The sequence below is a fragment of the Dromiciops gliroides genome, chromosome 2 (genome assembly GCF_019393635.1).
Source record: "Dromiciops gliroides isolate mDroGli1 chromosome 2, mDroGli1.pri, whole genome shotgun sequence".
In the NCBI taxonomy this organism is placed as follows: Eukaryota; Metazoa; Chordata; class Mammalia; order Microbiotheria; family Microbiotheriidae; genus Dromiciops; species Dromiciops gliroides.
Window position 1 is genome coordinate 460,366,308 of NC_057862.1, and position 15,915 is coordinate 460,382,222.

At 38.4% G+C, this 15,915-nt stretch overlaps 1 protein-coding gene across 1 annotated transcript in view; it reads right to left on the reverse strand.

Moving 5' to 3' along the window:
• Nucleotides 1–153: 153 nt before the first annotated feature.
• DDX27 (DEAD-box helicase 27) overlaps nt 154–15,915 on the reverse strand; it is a 28,860-nt gene continuing 13,098 nt past the window's right edge. The window contains exons 3-21 of the mRNA XM_043988190.1: nt 8,742–8,801; nt 8,307–8,475; nt 7,921–7,967; nt 7,686–7,769; nt 7,432–7,537; nt 6,169–6,342; nt 5,460–5,610; nt 4,243–4,342; nt 3,961–4,102; nt 3,697–3,850; nt 3,386–3,467; nt 3,076–3,253; nt 2,210–2,316; nt 1,876–1,966; nt 1,562–1,656; nt 1,356–1,473; nt 992–1,079; nt 376–450; nt 154–286 (exon numbers count right to left, since the gene is read on the reverse strand). Of these exons, the coding sequence (XP_043844125.1) occupies nt 268–286; nt 376–450; nt 992–1,079; nt 1,356–1,473; nt 1,562–1,656; nt 1,876–1,966; nt 2,210–2,316; nt 3,076–3,253; nt 3,386–3,467; nt 3,697–3,850; nt 3,961–4,102; nt 4,243–4,342; nt 5,460–5,610; nt 6,169–6,342; nt 7,432–7,537; nt 7,686–7,769; nt 7,921–7,967; nt 8,307–8,475; nt 8,742–8,801 (2,040 nt within the window). The 3' untranslated portion in view covers nt 154–267. The remainder of the gene's footprint in view (nt 287–375; nt 451–991; nt 1,080–1,355; nt 1,474–1,561; nt 1,657–1,875; nt 1,967–2,209; nt 2,317–3,075; nt 3,254–3,385; nt 3,468–3,696; nt 3,851–3,960; nt 4,103–4,242; nt 4,343–5,459; nt 5,611–6,168; nt 6,343–7,431; nt 7,538–7,685; nt 7,770–7,920; nt 7,968–8,306; nt 8,476–8,741; nt 8,802–15,915) is intronic.

Consider the following 15,915-nt stretch of genomic DNA (forward strand, 5'->3'; position numbering starts at 1 on the left):
TTACATTGTTTGAGGTGAGTTGATTCCACAACATGGGGAGTGTTAAGAATGTTTTTATCTGGCATGGAAAGGTTACACAGCAAGAAAACTTTAGGGTAAAGATGCTCAAAGAAAAACCAGTTACTTAAAAATAAACGCAAACTACTGAGACGGTTTTAATAAAGCTTTTAAAAGAGGATTTTTACAATTAAAAAGAACAATGGAATTACATTTCCCCTGGGAAGGGATTAATGGTAAAGCCTTAAGTATTTCTTCAGGTAACTACTGTTACTTCCTCCTCTTGTACCTGTGGAAAGAAATCAGCAAAACTCTGGTCATATTCTACTTACTTGAAGAGGGGCCAAGATATTCAATCACCAAGCTGACAGCTTTTACCTGGATTTAGATTTGAAGTTTCCTCCTTTCCTCGGGCGGAGTAATCCCATCTGTTTCCGTTCTTCAAAGGTAGGGCTGTGACCAACATAGCAATCGTGTAGCATGTTAGGTACTGGACAATTTTCTCATCTCCACAACTGTTCCCAATAGCCAAAAGAGCAACCTTCATGTTGTGAGAAGAGAGAGAACCTGTCTCTTGGAGAAAGCTCCATCCAGGTAAGATTCTCTCCTTGGCTTGTCTATGTAATAGACCTAGTAAAAATTATATTTCTCATTTCTACATAATCAGAGTGGAGACATGAAGTCTAGAGATTAGTCTTAACTTAGTTAATTAGTTCTAAACTTTTATCTACTTCTGGAAATTGTTACATGTAGGGAAATGTCAGCATTAAAGTTAAGATGACAATCTTATGTGCTCACATGTGCCAGAAGTAGATATACAGCAGACTCAAAAAACGTGATCACAACAGTAAGTTAAACTTCATGACTCCTGAGCTTCGGCAACTATCAAGCTACCCTACGTTTTCCATTAAATTTACCATTTTAATTGTAAGGCAGTATACATATACTGAGTCTACACAATATGAATAACTTAAAAAATAACTTAAAATCCTACCCAGCTCGATACTGTTTCAAAGCCTTCTTGCTAGTGTTGGTAAGTTCCTCATCAAACACAGATTTCTTCACCTTCTTTTGCTTCCTGGCTATAAAGGGAAAGATTCAGTTACAAATTTGGGGACACTACCTTGAAGCAAACTTCAATGTGTTTTTCACTAGGTTCCTAAATGCACTTAGCCCAAATCGATGTGGTGGCATCCTGGCTGGGTATTAAACAACATTCCTGCCTGATTTACCAAGGACCAGGGGAAGAATGACTCTTATTCCAAGAAATAAATGGCCACTCTTACCTGATCAGATTCATCCCTTCACAGGCTGTAGTAACACCCACCAAGGCCTGAGATTATACAATGTTTGCCTACCCGGGGCTGCCTCCTCCTCAGGCATGGCTCGTGCTCTCTTGGCCCTACGATTCCTCTTAGCCAATCTCTCAGCAAACATCTGTGACTTTAGAATCTCAAACTGAGACCTTTCTTCTGGCTGTAGAGGAGGATGGAATGTGAGTAAGGTTCTGAACAACAGTAACCCACCAAGCTCCCCAGATCTTGACATTTAGACTCCAACTCACTGTCATTTCTCCCTTTTTCTTGGAGTCCTTCAAAAACTTCTTTCTTTTTTTCTTTCCCCTTAAAGCCAAGTCAAATTCTTGTAAGGCCTTTGCAACTAAAGAAAGAGGACACAAAAATTCAAGGACTGTTTCCTAAGCAATAAGATTTCTATCTTAAAGTTAGCCAACAACCACAAAGTAAAAAACATTGCTTCATGGAAAGTCGCTAATTATCATTTTCCCCCCAATTGTCATTTACAAATTCTTGTTCTCCCTTATGGAGAGAGTGACTAAGAACCTAAAATATATCAGGCGAGCCTAATCACACAACTCACTTTTTTCCTTCTTCCTCTCTTCTTTACTCTGGAACCAAGTCCGCTCTGGCTCTTCATTCCCTTTCTCTAGGAGTTTTTTTGCTGTATTTATCTGTAAGAAAAACAAAAAGTAAAGCAGAGCATGATTGCCCAAGATTACTGGCTAGTGATAAAGGAAATCTGTTTTAGCATACCCATTATCCCACAAAACAACATCAGTGAACAGAGTCTGTCACATAAGATGGTTTCTGATTCCAATGCAGATATCAAGCTTACTAGATAGAAGATCAAAACAGGACCAACAAAAATGGGTTCCCTATCAAAAGTAAAGAACCTATTTCTTCCTGCTGCTTACCTGGGCTTCTGAGTGCTGCATCTCCTTCTCCTCAGCCTCTAGTCTCAGGACCGCATATACATCTTTCTCCATCTTCTCAATTTTGTCTCGGAATTTTAGGATTACATCTAAGTGAGGTGAGAGAGCAACAAACAAATCAGGGATAAAGAAGATATAAGATAATCAACAATGATGCACAGAAATGGCATAAAAGGCATTATTAAAATAACTAGAAAAAAGAACTCGACCACTCATGTAGTAAGAGTAAGGGATGGGGGCAGCTAGGTGGCATAGTGGATAGAGCACCAGCCCTGGAGTCACGAGGACCTGAATTCAAATCTGGTCTCAGACACTTGATACTTACTAGCTGTGTGACCCTAGGCAAGTCACTTAGCCCCAGTTGCCTCACCAAAAAAAAAAAAAAAAGAGTAAGGGATGGATGGACAACCTAAATGGTATATAGGTAGCTCTAACGTTCTAAAAAAAACCACACACACAGAAAGACCTCTTATGGAAGATAAAGATTTGCACAGGATGAGAAGACACAGATGGTTTGTGACCTAAAGGATTACCCACAATTATGAGTTCACAGATCCATTTAATTAAGCTAAAATGAAAATGGAAAGGCTAAAAGAAAAAGATAGGTCCAAGCCTCTCTCATCTCAATCAGAATAATAAATAGGAAGTATAGTTTTTATCCAAAGAAATAGACACATCTAGAATAAAAGAGATATTTTACTTCTACCTACTGTAACTTTGTTGACAATTACAAAGCAGAGAAAAATGCAAACCAATTTTTTGTCCCAAGAGTCAAATTTCCTATTTCTTCAAGACAGTTGGGATAAAGGAAGAAATAGTCCTGATAGAAAGCTATCCAGAGCACCTACCTTGAGGAAGGATCCTGGCCTTCACAGGTGCTTTGGCTGATTTCACAATTTCCTTCAACATCTTACGTTCCTCCTCTCCCACAAGGGAGACAGAGCGTCCAGCCCTGCCAGCACGGGCGGTTCGTCCTACTCGGTGCACATAATGCTTGATGGTGTTGGGCATTGTAAAGTTGATGACCTGGAAGGAAGAAATTAAGTATAACAGAGGCAAAGTCAGCCTTATGACTGAGGGGGATTGAGAAACAAGGAAAACAAGGCTCCCAACCAGTAATAAAAGTTAATTCATGAATATACAGAAAGATTGTCTCACTGTTTTGACACCTTCAATGTCTAGTCCTCGGGCTGCAACATCTGTGGCCACCAGAATGTCAATCTGTTCATCCTTGAAGCGCCTTGAAATGAAGAATAGAAAGAATCAGAGTGACCCAATAAATGTTAAACAGGGAGCACTAACTACTGGAGACCACAAAGTTAGAAGACCTTGATTTTTGTTTCGATTTCTGATACTGGGGCTTTACATCTTAAGGAGAAAGTTTGCCTTTCCCCAATTCCACCTCAGGAGGTTTGTGTGAATTTTGTCAAGTTCCTGCGTCCTTTTCCCAAGAAACTCCATATCTTTACCTTAGGGCTTCCAGACGCTGTGTTTGAGAGAGATTCCCATGCAACTCTCCCACCTGCAGCCCCATAAGCCCTAGAAGTATGTGCATACGATGAGCCTGTTTCTTGGTCTGGGTAAATAGCATCACATGGTCTGTAAAAGTTCGTGTCAAAAGAGCTGAGGGAAAGAGAGAAAGACCATGAGCAAGAGACTGTCATAGTATTACCCACCACCACAAATTCAAAAAGCCTCCCCTAAACCTTTCACTCTAATTCTTCAGGCCTCACCTGACACAATGGCTTCCCGGTCTCCTTCTCGATTAGGTCGGATTCGAATGAATTCCTGCCTTAGGAATGGAGCTACATCTGTGTTGCTATTCACAAAGATCCGGACAGGATTCTTTAGTGAGACTGAGGCCAGATCTTTCACCTGCCAGACATGAAAAAATTCTAGCTCATTTATAAAAAGGGGAGCCCCTTGAGACAATCCCCTTCACTCAACCCTGGCACCAGATACTTCAGCATGCCAACCTGAGTTTACACATGCTGAGATGAACTGGAGAGGCCCACCTCATCTGTCATGGTGGCTGAGAAGAGCATGGTCTGGCGATGGTGGGAACACAACTGAATGATTTCTTTCATCTGTTCCTCAAAATACTCATCTAGCATCCTGGGAAAAGAGGACTACCATGAGACAAGTACAAGTTGAGCTCTCACCCTCAAAAAACTAAAAATCAAAGACTTAAGAGGAAAACTGAGGCAGAGGAAGACCTAAATGCAAAGATCTAAAATATAAATACTTAAATAACATTCAAAGAGCAAGACACAAATAACAACTCCATAACTGTCTGTTTTCTAATAAGGGTGTTATGACAGGGTATCCTGACATGTTGGATTTGTTTAGCTTCCTTTACAGAAAATAATGCAAAGCAGGAGAGAGAAAAAGCAGAACCAGAAGCAACAAGTTGGTTTGGGGAGAAAGGGGGCAGGGGAAGGCAGTGCAACTGCATGTGGTGTTGTCAGACTTGAAACTTTACTGGTATAAGGAATTCCTATTCTGGTATTGAAACTCCCTTTACCAATACAGAGTAACATTTTCTGTGCCACTAAGAGTCATAAAAGATGTGCTTGGGCAATGAATAATAAAGTGACTTGCCCAGTGACAGATGGTATGTGCCTCCTAACTCTGAAGATGGCTCTCTATCCACTGCCATGCTATCTCATAAAGGCAACAATAACAGCAAAAAATCAGCTTAATATGCATAGGAAAAGTGATCAAAAAGAATTAGGGACATAAAGATGATATAGGAAGTATTACATTAACAATACATGGATCGGGGGCAGCTAGGTGGCGTAGTGGATAAAGGACTGGCCCTGGATTCAGGAGGACCTGAATTCAAATCTGACCTCAGACACTTGACACTTACTAGCTGTGTGACCATGGGCAAGTCACTTTTAGCCCCCATTGCACTGAAAACAAAAACAAAAACAAAAAACAATACATGGACCTCTTGGATTGGATTAATGGTTAATAATTCAAGGTTCTGACACATCTACAATACCCTCTTATTTTTGCTGGGTTTCAAACCCACATGCTTCTTTTTCTTCCTACTTTCATATAATCCAGTTTATATGTTTGAATATCTATACTTATCAATGAAAGTCAAAATAAAATTTTATATTTCTTTAAAAGTGGACCTGGAAACTAGGAAGAATATGAGTTACAAATGTGGCTGTCAGGTTCTTAAGATCCCAAAGTCACCAGAACCCCAAGCTTTGTAACTTACCTGTCAGCCTCATCCAAGATGAGTACTTCAATACTACTCAAATGAAAGGAAGGGCAATTGTGGAGATGGTCAATGAGCCTGCCTGGTGTAGCAATGAGGATATCTGGCCCAGCCCGAAGAGCTGCCTCCTGGGATTTCACATCCAAGCCACCTAAGGAAAAGGAGCCCAGTGATGTCATGACCCTCTAGAATAGACACTATCTGAAAAGCAGAGCATCTAAGATGCTAAAGGGAAAATTCATAAGTACTTGTCATTAATAAGGAAAAGACAATCTATAGGACAATTAATCATTGGCAGGAGACCTGATTTCTCACCCTTAATCTATCCCTGTTATCAACTAATCATGACAAAATGTATACATTAAGACAACTAAGGTAATAACCATCTAGAATAATAAAGCTGCACCACAGTTGGTAACGTGAGTAGGATTGGGAGTCTGAGGTGGGCTGAAGTTTAAAGAAGTCCAAACCTTGGGAAATGATGCCATGTGTTTTATAGCTACAAAGTCAAAGTCTTTCCTTTATGGTGGTGGCAAAAGTACAAAAATAAAAGGAAACAGAATTCCTTTGGAAGAAAAAGAACCACATCTTTTTTGGAGTTTCACTAAAGGCCCCACCAAACACTGAGTGCTTCTTCACTAACAAATACAGTGAATTACTTCAGAATTTGAACTTTTTTAACGTTTACAGATTTCAATTGGAAACTTACCCACTGCAAGGCAGGTGGTAACAGTGCTGAACTGGGCCAGTTGCTTGGTAACAGAGTGTACCTGAATGCCTAACTCTCGGGTGGGAACTAGCACAAGAACACGGGTTATAGGAGCTTGTCGAGGTTTGTAGATAAGACGCTCCAAGACAGGAAGGGCAAAAGCAGCTGTTTTACCTGAAGAGAGAGAAGATAATGGGAAGCAAAGAGAGGGCTGAAGAGCAGCACAGTCTTACTCATAGTATATGCTGGTCTGCACATGATAAAGGGAGTGTCTCCTGATAAGGGGAAAGGGCATCAACTCTTGAGAACTCTTGATAGTGGAAAAGAAAAAACCCTGATAATACAAAATAACTTAAGACAATTAATACTCAGCCCCAAAATGTAGTTAGAAACCTACTTTCTTTCTCATATGTACCCTTTATATCATGAATTTAATGGCCTTCTCATTTTAGCACTATTAGAAACCAACTGGTTGCAATTAAAGAAAAGACTGGACAGGGTAGTGAATAAAGTACTGCTAGACAAGAACTGTCTACTGTATATAAAATTATAAAGTTTCAAAAAAAATGGCTCTGGCCTCCCAAAATTGACTTGTATGAAATCTGAATACAACATAATATAATAATAATGCTATAACAGTAACAAAGATAAAGAGAGACTGACATTTAGACAGTACTTTACAATTTGCCAAACATTTTACATACATTATTTCACTTGATCTTCACAAGAATCCTGTGAGGGAAATACTATTACTACCCCCATTTTAAAAACTAGAACATTTGGAAGTAGTTATGCTCAAAATAAAACAGCTATATTTGAACAAAAACAAATGTTTTTAAATTTTTATATAAATATTTCAGTGATTTTTTTTCCTTTCAAAGAGATGTCACTGGGGCAGCCAGGTGGCGCAGTGGATAAAGCACTGGCCCTGGATTCAGGAGTACCTGAGTTCAAATATGGCCTCAGACACTTAACACTTACTAGCTGTGTGACCCTGGGCAAGTCACTTAACCCCAATTGCCTTACCGAAAAAAAAAAAAACCCAAAAAAACCCAAACAAACAAATCAAAGAGATGTCACTGTAGAGATACACCCCACATCCAGATGAATATTTGGGGGTACTTATGAATTTTATACTTAAAACCAATATTGATGATAACAACTAAAAAGGTTTACGCACAGCTATCACACGTGTCAAATGAGACTCCCAATTTTCATAATAAGACAACATCACTCAACCTACTTTTTTCTCAAACCTCTTACCTGTCCCAGTGGCTGCACAAGCACAGATGTCCTTCCCTAATAGCCCCACAGGTATGCAGGCCTTCTGGATAGGGGTAGGTTGCTTGAAACCCATGGCTGTGATGGCCTGAAGAGATATATAACTAAGTTAGACACAGGGGAATGAATATTCCTATTCCTATAAACTACATAGTGCCAAAAACAAATACTTATGCCCAGCCCAAAGCCAACCTATATCTAGTCATGCCTAGAGCACACATACAACGGCCTTATACCTTCAAGAGAGGTCGAGACAGATTCATGTCCTGGAAGGTGAGGTTTTCATCATACTGTGAGGCATCTTCAAAAAAACCTGTTTCCTACAGATAAAAAAAAACAGAAGGCTATCTGAAGTCAGCAACCAATAGGTCTATTTTCATAATAGTGATGATATATAAGCCAAATAACCCCTTCATGATCAAAAAGTCTTCAAGGACTTAAAGCATCAGGATTTCCCAAAACCATAATCACCTTCTCTCCTTTTTTCTGTTTCTTTGTTTTCTTCACTTTCACTGTATCTACAAAGGGAGAACAATAATGGTTATGTGGGATAGGCACTATTTGCTGTTTATTCCTGCACACTAAAGAACTAGAATGGAATTGAAGGACTTCTTACCCAAAATGAGTCTCAGTCACACAAAGAAAGTTATCTCATAGATGGATATATAAATCAGTTGGACAGGGTTTAATAATAGGGGAAGGGACAAGGTTCCAGGCAAAGTACTGGATGGAGAGCAGAAAGCAGGATCAAAAACAAAACCTCTTAATACAACAAGGAGCCAACCAGGAAAGAAAGTACCATATGAAACAGGCATCCTTTTCCAATTCATTTCGCAAAAGAGCAACATAACATTTACCTGCTTTGGTGAGGATGTTTTCTTCAGCTGATGAATACTCTGATTCTGATTCTTCCTCTTTTGCCTCTTCTTCTTCAAGCTCTCCTTCAGAGTCATCTTGGTTTTCTTTTTCAGGACCTTCATTTCCATCCTTCTCAGCTACTGTTTTCCCAGATTTGGCTTCTTTTTCCTGAGAAAGGAATCAAAACCTTATATTCATAGAAAAATCTGGAGTTGAATAAAAATAAGTACTCAGGTCAATTGTCTTATTAGTTATATGTGGGTTCTAAATAATTAATAATACACATTAGAAGAAGCACATTCTTTGCCCCAACCTACACACAAAAATACCCACACTAAAGCATCAAAGGAAAACTGTGGGACTCTGGGTAGGTAGCAAAGTTGGGAGTTTAACGATTGGGAAAAAAAAAAAATCACACTGCCCTTCTTTCTCACCTCATTCTTCCGTTTTTTTCGGACTTTCTCAATCTTTTCATCTAGTGTTGTAGCTGCTCTCTACCAAGAAAAAAAAAGGAAAATACCTTGTTTGAAACTGAATTGTGATTTATAGAAATACAAATATAAAACACTCGAGAGAGAAATAATGAATGACAAATATTTTAAACAATATTCAAAGCTAATTGTTGGGCAGCACAAATATAAAAATAATAATAGTTTAAAAATATACCTGCATATATATATATATATATATATATATATATATATATATATATATTTTTTTTTTGGTGAGGCAATTGGGGTTAAGTGACTTGCCCAGGGTCACACAGCCAGTAAGTATTAAGTGTCTGAGGCCGAATTTGAACTCAGGTACTCCTGACTCCAGGGCCAGTGCTCTATCCACTGAGCCACCTAGCTGCCCCCATGCATATATTTTTTAAATGATTAAAAACTACAGATGATATGCCAATCAAACTACCAAGTAAGTATTTCATAGAGCTAGACAAAAAAATAATAAAAGTCATTTGAAGACTCAACAGTTCTAGAATCTCAAGGGAAATAATGAAGGGAGAAAAGGATTGAGGGGGCATTATTACTTCCAGATAACATTCAAAAGCAGGAATCATCAAAACTATCTGATACTGTCAGAAAACTATCTAATACCATTTGAAAAATAGATAGTGGAACAGGCTAGATAAGAAAGAATCAGAAACAACTAAACTCTGACTTACATGTTTGATTAAGCAGGAAAATAAGAACGTTGGGGGATGAAAGTACTTTTTAAAAGGAAAGCAAGGAAGCAGTTTAGTAGAAATTAGGTTTAGACCAATATCTTACACTACATACTACAGGGAATACAAAGTGGATATGAAACATGAATATAAAAGACCACACCTCAAAAAAATAAAATTAGATTAGGTACCTTTTACAACTATGGCGGGGGGGGGGGGGGGGGGGCAGCTAGGTGGTGCAGTGGATAAAGCACTGGCCCTGGATTCAGGAGGAGCCGAGTTCAAAGCCAGCCTCAGACACTTAACACTTACTAGCTGTGTGACCCTGGGCAAGTCACTTAACCCCCATTGCCTCTCAAAAACAAACAAACAAACAAACAAACAACTATGGCTGGGGTGAATTTTCAAGCAAAGAATATAGGCTATTACAAAACATAAAATAGACCATTTTGATTGGATTAAATTGGAAAAATTTTACATGAACAAAATCAATGCAACCAAAATAAGGGCAACTGTCAAATAGGAAAAAATTTTCGCATCAAATAAATCTAACGGTCTAATAGCAAATATAGAGAACTAACACAAACATATAAGATGAAGAGTAATTCCCCAATGGTAAAATAATGGATATTTTTTTAAATGCTTCTCAAAAATATCAAAAACATAATAACTACACGAAAGGCTATTAACACTAATAGTAAGAAAAGTGAAATCCAAACAATTCTGAGATTTTATCTCACACCCAACAAATTGGCAAGGATGAAAAACAGTGGGAATAATCAATGTTGGAGGAGCTGTGGGAAGACAAGTGCACAAATACACTGTTGGTGGTGCTCTGAATCGACCCAACCATTCTGAAAAGCTATTCTGAATTGCACTAACATAACTTTTGCCCAAAGATCTCACTGACTGGCAAGTACCCCAAAGAGGTGAAGGGGGGGGGGGGAGAGGAAGTACTATATTTTTTTTTTTTTTTTGGCAGCGCCTTTCATAGTAGCAAAGAATTAGAAATAAATCAAGCTCCAAAAATTTGGGAAATGACTAAACAATCTGTGGTACACAAAAGTAACAGATTAATATTATAAGAAACAATAAAAAGGAAGAATACAAAAACCATGGGATGGTTTTTATTAAGTGATACAGCAAAAAGGAAATAGACTCAGGAAAACAAAATATGAAAATAATATACATGGAAAAGCAAAAAAAGAAAATGAATGCTATTTAATTATGACCTTTGAGTCAAATTACAGACTTGGTCCTAGAGAACAGGTAAGTAAATGTTCTTCCCTCCCATCATTGAAGAGGCAAGAGACTAGAAGTAAATGTCAAAATGTACTGTAGTCACAGTATTGGATGGTTTTGCTGAATAGTCTTTTTTTCCTTTCTTTGGTAATCTTTGTTAAAAAGAATGGCTATTATGTTATGTGATATAAATGCAATGTTACTGCACTGTTAAGAAATGACAAAATTCATTTTCAAAGAAACCTGGAAGACCTATATGAACTAATGCCAAGTGAACTAAACAGAACCAGGATAATCAGTAATACAATAACAACATTAAAAAGAAAAATAATCTTTGGGGGCAGCTAGGTGGCACAGTGGACAAAGTACTGGCCCTGAATTCAGGAGGACCAGAGTTCAAATCTAGCCTCAGACACTTGACATTTACTAGCTGTGTGACCTTGGGCAAGTCACTTAACCCTCATTGCCCTGCCCCCCCCCAAATAATAATAATCTTGAAAGATTTGAGGATTCTATTTAATGGGACAATATCCTAGAGGACTGATGATGAAGTATGCTACCCACTTCTTGACATAGTGCAAAAATAAAACTCCGTGGAATCGACTGAGACAAAGGATAAGATATATTTTTTCAGACAGCCTATATGAGAATTTCTTTGCTTAACTATGTATATTTGTTATGATTGCTTTTCTTTTTTACCCTCAATGGGGAGGGAGAAAAAAGAATGTCAGAGGATGGGAGGGAAGAGAGATGCTGTAATCAAAAAAAGAAAGAGAAATAGAAAGAAAGGAGTTGAGATTTTTTTTTTAATGCAGAGAATAGAATAGAAAGATCAGAGAGAGGCAAAGATAAGCAGGACAACTCTAAAAGCTACAGGGTGAACTTATATATATATATATATATATATATATATATTTTTTTTTTTTTTTTTTGGTGAGGCAATTGGGGTTAAGTGACTTGCCCAGGGTCACACAGCTAGTAAGTGTTAAGTGTCTGAGGCCAGATCCGAACTCAGGTTCTCCTGACTCCAGGGCTGGTGCTCTATCCACTGTGCCACCTAGCTGCCCCCGAACTTATATTTTTAAAAAAGAAAACAAGCTATATATAAGACAACCACAGCTCCATTATAATCTGGTCCACTCTGTATGTGGAAATGCCTACTTTATTCTTTGCTAAGGTCGGGATAATTTTTTTTTAAGAAACAAAATAAAAGGGAAAGGGGCAGAGCCAAGATGGGAGAGTAAAGGGAGCTTTACAGCCAAACTCCAGTATTCCCCTCCTAACAACTTTAAAATAATAAGTCAAAGTGAATTCAGGAGGAGTATAGCCAACAAAAGGTCAGGGTGAGACATTTTGTCGATGCAAGACAACTTAGGTCAGAAGGGGTGGTCTGTGACACTGGGTTGACAACTGCACGGCACGACATGGCAGCAACACAACATGTGGGCCCTGCAAAGGCGGCGGGGGCAGTTTCAGCAATTTCAGGTGCTCTCACCACCCAGAGAAGTTAAGGGGATTAGAAAACTGCTCAGACAATTTGGAACTATGCCCAAAGGGCTATGGGACTGTTCATACCCTTTGACCCAGTGGTACCACTGCTAGGTCTGTATCCCAAAGAGACCATAGAAAAGGGAAAAGGACCCACATGTAAAAAAATATCTACAGCAGCTCTCTTTGTGGTGGCAAAGAATTGGAAATCGAAGGAATGCCCATCAATAGGGGAATGGCTAAACAAGTTGTGGTATATGAATGTAATGGAATACTATTGTGCTGTAAGAAACAATGAGCAGGAGTTCATCGAAACCCAGAAGGACTTACATGAACTGATGCTGATTGAGAGGAGCAGAACCAGGAGAACACTGTACACAGTAACAGCAACATTGTGTGAAGAACAATGGTGATAGACTTGGTTCTTCTCGGCAATGCAACGATCCAAAACAGTTTCAAAGAACTCATGATAGAAAATGTTCTCAACATTCAGAAAAAAGAACTGTGAATTATGAATGCAAATTGAACCATATTTTGGACTGCGTTTTTTTTTCCTTCTTTTTGAGGTTTTTCCCTTGTGCTCTGATTCTTCATTCACAAGATGACTAATGTAGAAATATGTTTAATGTGATTGTACATACACAACCTATATCAGACTGCTTTCTGTCTTGGGGAGGAAGGTGGGAAGAAAAAAAAATTGGAACTAAAAATCCTGTGAAAACAAATGTTGAAAACTATCCTTATATGTAACTGGAAAATAATAAAATACTTAAAAAAAAAACTACTCAGAAGCCAATTATAGGGAACTTCTATGTTGACAGTAGGCACAGGATGGGGAACTGTTTTAGCATTTGTCATTCACAGTTCTTCATCAAACAGTATTGCTGTCTCTGTGCACAACATTCTCTTGGTTCTGCTCACCTCACTATACATCATTTCATACATGTCTTTCCAGGCTTCCCGAAGTCATCCTGCTTGTCATTTCTTATAGAACAATAATATTTCATCACAATCATATGCCATGGGTTTTTTAGCCATTCCCCAATTCATAGGCATTCCTTTGATTTCAAATTCTTAGCAACCACAAAAAAAATTTGCTATAAATATTTCTGTACAAATAGGTCTTTTTCTCTTTTTGGGGATGTCTTTGGAATATAAACCTAGCAATGGTATTGCTGGATCAAAGGGTATACACAGTTATACAGTCCTTTGGGCATAGTTCCAAAACTGTTCTCCAGAATGGTTGGATCCATTCACAACTCCAGCAGTGAAACCCATGTTTTAAAAAAGAGCATAAACATCCTATTTCAAGAAATTATAAAGGAAAACTGCCCAGATATTTTAGAACCAGAGGGAAGACTGAAATCTATTGACAACCTCCTGAAAGAGATCCCAAAATGAAAACTCCCAGGAATATTATAGTCAAATCCCAGAGTTCCCAGGTCCAGGAGAAAATATTGTAAGCAGCCAGAAAGAAACAACTCAAATATCACCGAACCACAGTCAGGAATATGCAAGATTTAGCAGCTACCACAATAAATGAGCAGAGGAGTTAAAATACAATATTCCAGGAGGCAAAGGAATGAGGATCAGAACCAAGAATAAGATACCCAGCAAAACAGTATAATCCTTCAAAGGAAAAAAAAAAAGAACATTTAATGAAATGGCAAACTTTTGAGTACAGCTAACAAAAAGACTTGAGCTGAATAAAAAAACTGACACTCAAACACAAGACCTCAGAGAAGCATAAAAAAGTAAACATGATTGACACTTACTAGCTGTGTGACCAAGTCACTTAACCCTCATTGCCCCACCTCCACCCCCCAAAAAAAGTAAACATGAAAGGGAAATAATAAAGGGATTTTTTTAAGGTTAAGCTGTTTCATTCCTATATGGGAAGAAAATACATGTAACTCCTAAAAACATTATCATTAAAGCAGATAGAGGCTTCAAAAAGAGAAGACACATCTGTGACTCAATTCTGTTGCGATAATCTCAAAAAATAAAAAATAATAAAAAGAGTGGCAAGAAAGAGGGATACAGGGGCAGCTAGGTGGCGCAGTGGATAGAACACCAGCCCTGGAGTCAGGAGGAGCTGAGTTCAAATCTAGCCTCAGTCACTTAACACTTACTAGCTGTGTGACCCTAGGCGAGTCACTTAACCCCAATTGCCTCCCAAAAACAAAAACAAAAAATAAGAGGGATACACTGGAAAGGGGAAGAGAGAGGAAGAATGGGGAAAATTACCTTCCATAAAAGAGGCACACAAGGAAGAGCTGAGATAGTAGAGGGGAAAATAAACCTCACTCTCCTCTGAATTGGTGTCAAACTTAAATAAGGTAGACTGACATACATCCTTGCAGCAAAATCAATTTATTAACAGCAATGTATATAACTGTTAACAAAGAGGGGGGCAGCTAGGTGGCGCAGTGGATAGAGCACCAGCAGTCAGGAAGACCTGAGTTCAAATCCAGCCTCAGACACTTGACACTTACTAGCTGTGTGACCCTGGGCAAGTCACTTAACCCTGGGCAAGTCACTTAACCCCAACTGCCTCACCAAAAACAAAAAAACAAAGAGGGTCAGACTGTCCACGTCAGTGAAGTCAGTGAAGCCAGTGACCCTGATGAGGAGTGGACTCTCTCAACTGACACACAAGAAAGAGGTCTTTGTAGTTTAGGAATATTACAACTGGTTATACTAAAATGGAATGGCATTCTAATAAGGCTAATCACACCCCTGACACTTAAGGAATGTTAATTGATTTATGAGGCCCATTTGTATTTTCTAATCTTTGCTGGGAGATCAAAACTACCAGACTTGTGTCTTCTTATAATTTCCCTTAATTTCACAAGAATAGGCAAGAACTACCTATCTTTTGGTGATGGTGATGAAATCAAGTTAATTTATGAGTCTTAAGGATAACAAACAGATGTCCTGAAAGTATCCCAGGGACTACCAGTATGAGAAATAACTAATTTTCTTTTAATTACATCTTTAACTCAGAGGGAAAGCCAAATTCCTAAACTCAACTCAAGGATATATAGCAAGGTGGCTTTAGGCAGATGCAGACTCAAATATAAAATTAATACAGCATAAAAACTGATATTATAGAACCAATACAGTAGAAATTCAAGATATTAATTTTGATCTTTTCACTGGTTAAAAGAGGAAAGCATATGTGTATACCCTTTGACCCAGCAATACCACTTTTGGGTGTTTTGCCCAAAGAAATCATGGAAAGGGGAAAGGGACCCACATGTACAAAAATATTTATAGCTGCTCTTTATGTGGTAGCAAGGAATTGGAAGTTATGGGGATGCCCATCAATTGGGGAATGGCTGGACAAGTTGTGGTATATGAATACAATGGAATACTATTATGCTGTAAGAAACGATGAGCCGGAGGAGTTCAGAGAAACCTGAAGGGTCTTGTGTGGGCTGATGATAAGTGAGATGAGCAGAACCAGAAGAACATTGTACACACTATTATCAACATTGAGTGCTGATCTACTGTGATGGACTATATTCTTCTCAACCAATGCAATGGTACAGAAGAGTTCCAGGGAACTCATGATAGAAGAGGATCTCCAAATCCAGGGAGAAAAAAAAAACTGTGGAGTAGATGCTGAATGCACCATACTATTTCTTTTGTTTTTGTTGCTGATGTTTTTCTATTTTGCTCTGATTTTTCTCTTATAACATGACTAA